This window comes from Malurus melanocephalus, unplaced genomic scaffold, assembly GCF_030028575.1.
Source record: "Malurus melanocephalus ecotype Western Australia unplaced genomic scaffold, MMel_1.1 scaffold_22, whole genome shotgun sequence".
NCBI lineage: Eukaryota > Metazoa > Chordata > Aves > Passeriformes > Maluridae > Malurus > Malurus melanocephalus.
Window position 1 is genome coordinate 2,812,965 of NW_026623254.1, and position 3,920 is coordinate 2,816,884.

The 3,920-nt window shown below is 50.7% G+C and overlaps 1 protein-coding gene across 1 annotated transcript; it reads left to right on the forward strand.

Moving 5' to 3' along the window:
* Positions 1-6: 6 nt before the first annotated feature.
* FBXL14 (F-box and leucine rich repeat protein 14) lies at positions 7-3,571 on the forward strand. Its single transcript, XM_057390060.1, has one exon. The coding sequence runs from the start codon at positions 33-35 to the stop codon at positions 1,233-1,235; it is 1,203 nt and encodes a 400-aa protein (XP_057246043.1). The 5' UTR covers positions 7-32; the 3' UTR covers positions 1,236-3,571.
* The last annotated feature ends 349 nt before the right edge of the window (positions 3,572-3,920 follow it).

A 3,920-nucleotide genomic window follows, 5' to 3' on the forward strand; every position in this document is an offset into this window, starting at 1 on the left:
GGCGGGGGCGGCCGGGCGCGGGTGGGCGTGCGATGGAAACGCACATCTCGTGCCTGTTCCCCGAGCTGCTCGCCATGATCTTCGGGTACCTGGAGGTGCGCGACAAGGGCCGCGCGGCGCAGGTGTGCACGGCCTGGCGGGACGCCGCCTACCACCGCTCGGTGTGGCGGGGCGTGGAGGCCAAGCTGCACCTGCGCCGCGCCAACCCCTCGCTCTTCCCCAGCCTGGCGGCGCGGGGCATCCGGCGGGTGCAGATCCTGTCGCTGCGGCGCAGCTTGAGCTACGTGGTCCAGGGCATGGCGGACATCGAGAGCCTCAACCTCAGCGGCTGCTACAACCTCACCGACAACGGGCTGAGCCACGCCTTCGTGGCGGAGATCAGCTCCYTGCGCTCGCTCAACCTGAGCCTCTGCAAGCAGATCACGGACAGCAGCCTGGGCCGCATCGCCCAGTACCTCAAGGGCCTGGAGGTGCTCGAGCTCGGAGGTTGCAGCAACATCACCAACACCGGCCTCCTGCTCATCGCCTGGGGCCTGCAGCGCCTCAAGAGTCTCAACCTGCGCTCCTGCCGGCACCTCTCSGACGTGGGCATCGGACACCTGGCGGGCATGACCCGCAGCGCGGCCGAGGGCTGCCTGGGCCTGGAACAGCTCACACTGCAGGACTGCCAGAAGCTCAGCGATCTCTCGCTCAAGCACCTGGCCCGCGGGCTGGGCCGCCTCCGCCAGCTCAACCTCAGCTTCTGCGGGGGCATCTCGGACGCAGGGCTGCTGCACCTGTCGCACATGAGCAGCCTGCGGAGCCTCAACCTACGCTCCTGCGACAACATCAGCGACACGGGCATCATGCACCTGGCCATGGGCAGCCTGCGGCTCTCTGGCCTCGACGTCTCCTTCTGCGACAAGGTGGGGGACCAGAGCCTAGCCTACATTGCACAGGGCCTCGATGGGCTGCGCTCCTTGTCCCTCTGCTCCTGCCACATCAGTGACGAGGGCATCAACCGCATGGTGCGGCAGATGCACGGGCTGCGCACCCTCAACATTGGCCAGTGCGTCCGCATCACCGACAAGGGCCTGGAGCTCATCGCCGAACACCTCAGCCAGCTCACAGGTATCGACCTCTACGGCTGCACCCGCATCACCAAGCGGGGCCTGGAGCGCATCACCCAGCTGCCCTGCCTCAAGGTGCTCAACCTGGGACTTTGGGAAATGACTGAGAGTGAAAAGGTCAGGTGAGAGGAGGAGGGTGCCCCGAGACCTCCATCTCCTCTGGAGGGACTCAATGACTGACTGCTGCAAAAGAGGAGAGAAAGAGAGAGGGGCATGCACAGAGACATGCTACCCACGCACTCTGGCACCACAGGGAGGAACACAGAGAAWGAGGGTCTGTCCTCGACCCTTCTGTGCTGCCTACCTATCCTTGCTGGGGAGGAGGAGGAAGGGGGAGCAGGAGGACAGAGAGAAAGCACCTATCCATTTTCCAGGCCTCAAGCTCCATGCTGGGGAGACAGAGCTCTCCCTTCCAACAGTATCCTTCCCTGCGGAAGAGGTAGAAGCCCACACTCTTATGCACTGGGGCTAGAGACACCCCTCTTTATCCCCACTCCCAGATTCCATCCCCTCGAGCACTAAGGATGGATAAAGAAAGACCCTTGTTCTGCCATGTATTCAGAATAGATTATTTTTGGTTTATATAAAGGAGAGTGGGAATGGAGATGGGAACAAAAAATAATAATAGCAGAAAAGGCTTCCTAGCTACACTTGTGTATCCAGCCACCCAGTAATCCTGCGGTGGGCACAGACAGCTTTTGATAAAACAACCATTCCACCTCTGTGCTTGCCCCTCCTCTGTCAACACATTTGTGACAGAAATACTGCTCCCTAGGTACATTGACTTTTTTTCCCTTTTAAATCTCTCTTCAGTCGTCAGTTTCATGTTATTCCGTGCTGTGGGTGGATACAACCTCCCACTATTCCAGTTCTCCACTGCACTGAGACTAGCGATAGCTACAGCCTCTCCTTTTGTCAGTATGTTTCCGTGTCATTCTGCACTATGGGTAATGGAAAAGTCCAGGCACTCCATTCTCTCTCCCCATCTCTCTACTGGACATGAATATACCATTTCCTTCTCCTCACTGGGTGGGGACTGGACACAGACCCCAGTCTCTTAAGCCTTCCCATGCACTAAGGGACACTGGGAGTTACTGAGATTTGGCTTCCCTTTCATCATTCTCTCTTTTTCTCCCCTCCTCCTTCTTGGCAACAGGGATAGACATATCCAGCTACATATCCATTCCTCTTTGGGTTGGGGGTGAGCAGGTAGAAGGGAGTTTTAGCTCCTCTGTACCTGGGGGACTTGAGGAAGAATCTCCAGCTTAATTTCTGCTTCATTTGAGATACTGTGACCTGTTTTTATTTTGAAACGCATAAAAAAAATTACTGCTGCAAAAACAGCCTCTTACTCTCCCATATATCCCTTGCTTACATCCTATAACTGATCCCAGTTTTCCTCACTCATTCTCCCCTTTACAGTATTTTCTTACATGGTTTTATTTTTAAAGACATATGAAGTTGCTGTTCTTGTGGATTTTTAAGTACATTTTTTTTCTGCTGAATATATTCTATATATATAAATATATATATGATGTCTGGCTACCTCGTTTTAATTTGTTACTTTTTTTTTTCCCCTCCTCAAAAGCCCTGGAATTCTTACAGGAAGGAGATTTTGAGACTGAAACATTTTTGTGCCTAGACTGGAATAATGCCCCTTGGGTTTGTTCTTCTTTTTGTCCCTCCTCTGCCCCCACCCCCTTTTTTTTTCTTTTTTCCTTTTTTTTTTTTTTTTCGATTTTTAATTTTTGGTTTTAGGCTTACCCTACTATGTCCCACCTTCATATTCTGGTTGTGCCTCTCCCTCCCTCTTCACTGGGGACTGGGGACCCAAACTGCTTCTGCATTTTTACTCTTCTAGCACAAACATTTAACATGAGAATCCACACTGAGATTGGGCTACTGTTAACAGAAATGTGTAAAATGCAAGTTTGTTTTTAAAAAAAAAAAATATATATATATGGATATATGCAAATGTTTTCCCCTCCCCTCCTAAGCAACCTACAAAAGGTCACTATGCCAGGCTTCCTGTTTGTAGGTGGAGAGGAGCAGAGCTGGGCTACAGGCCTAAGGGCTGCAATGTGAAGGGGAGGAGACTGAAGTTTCATCTGTCTYATCTCATGTTCTGTCAATAAAATGGAGCTGGGTCTTTAGATTATTTTTTAATTATTATTTTAAAGAGGAAGTGTAATTTTGGGGTTTGTTTTTGTTTTGTTTTTTTTTCTTTTAAGTATCTTGGCTTTTTTTTTTGCTTATCTGTTCAAAATCTCAAATCCTCCACAGTAACAGGCCAGACCACGGAGTTAACGCAAACCCAGAGACCCCTACGGATTAATTGTACTGTTTGTGAATTTGTATAAAAAAATAACAAAGATCCTCTTAAAACATTTTATATTCTTACAGTAAAAGGTTAAACATATTTATATAATAAAAGAGGAAATATGAAGTATGTTTTTGAAAAAAAAAAGCCGTATCTGTGTTGTCTGTGCTTTTTAAAGATGTGTATCTGTATCTGTTGGGTTTGGTAAGAACAGCCTTGTGGCTGATGGTGGGATTTGGGGCTGGCCCTGCTGAGWGATGGAGAAGAAGGAAGGGAGCCTGGTGCCTCCTGTGCAGGATGTTGAGTAACATCAGCATGAGTAGTTTGCAAGGAAGGGGTTTGGCAGGACCAGCCGCGTCCGTGAGGGTGCTGGCATCTTCCCTGGGGACTAACCCAGTTCAGCTGCCCGTTGATGGGAAGTGTCAGCAGAGTCTGAGGTCAGACAAACCAAAAGTGCTGAAACTTGCTAGCAGCTGAATCAACTACTTAGT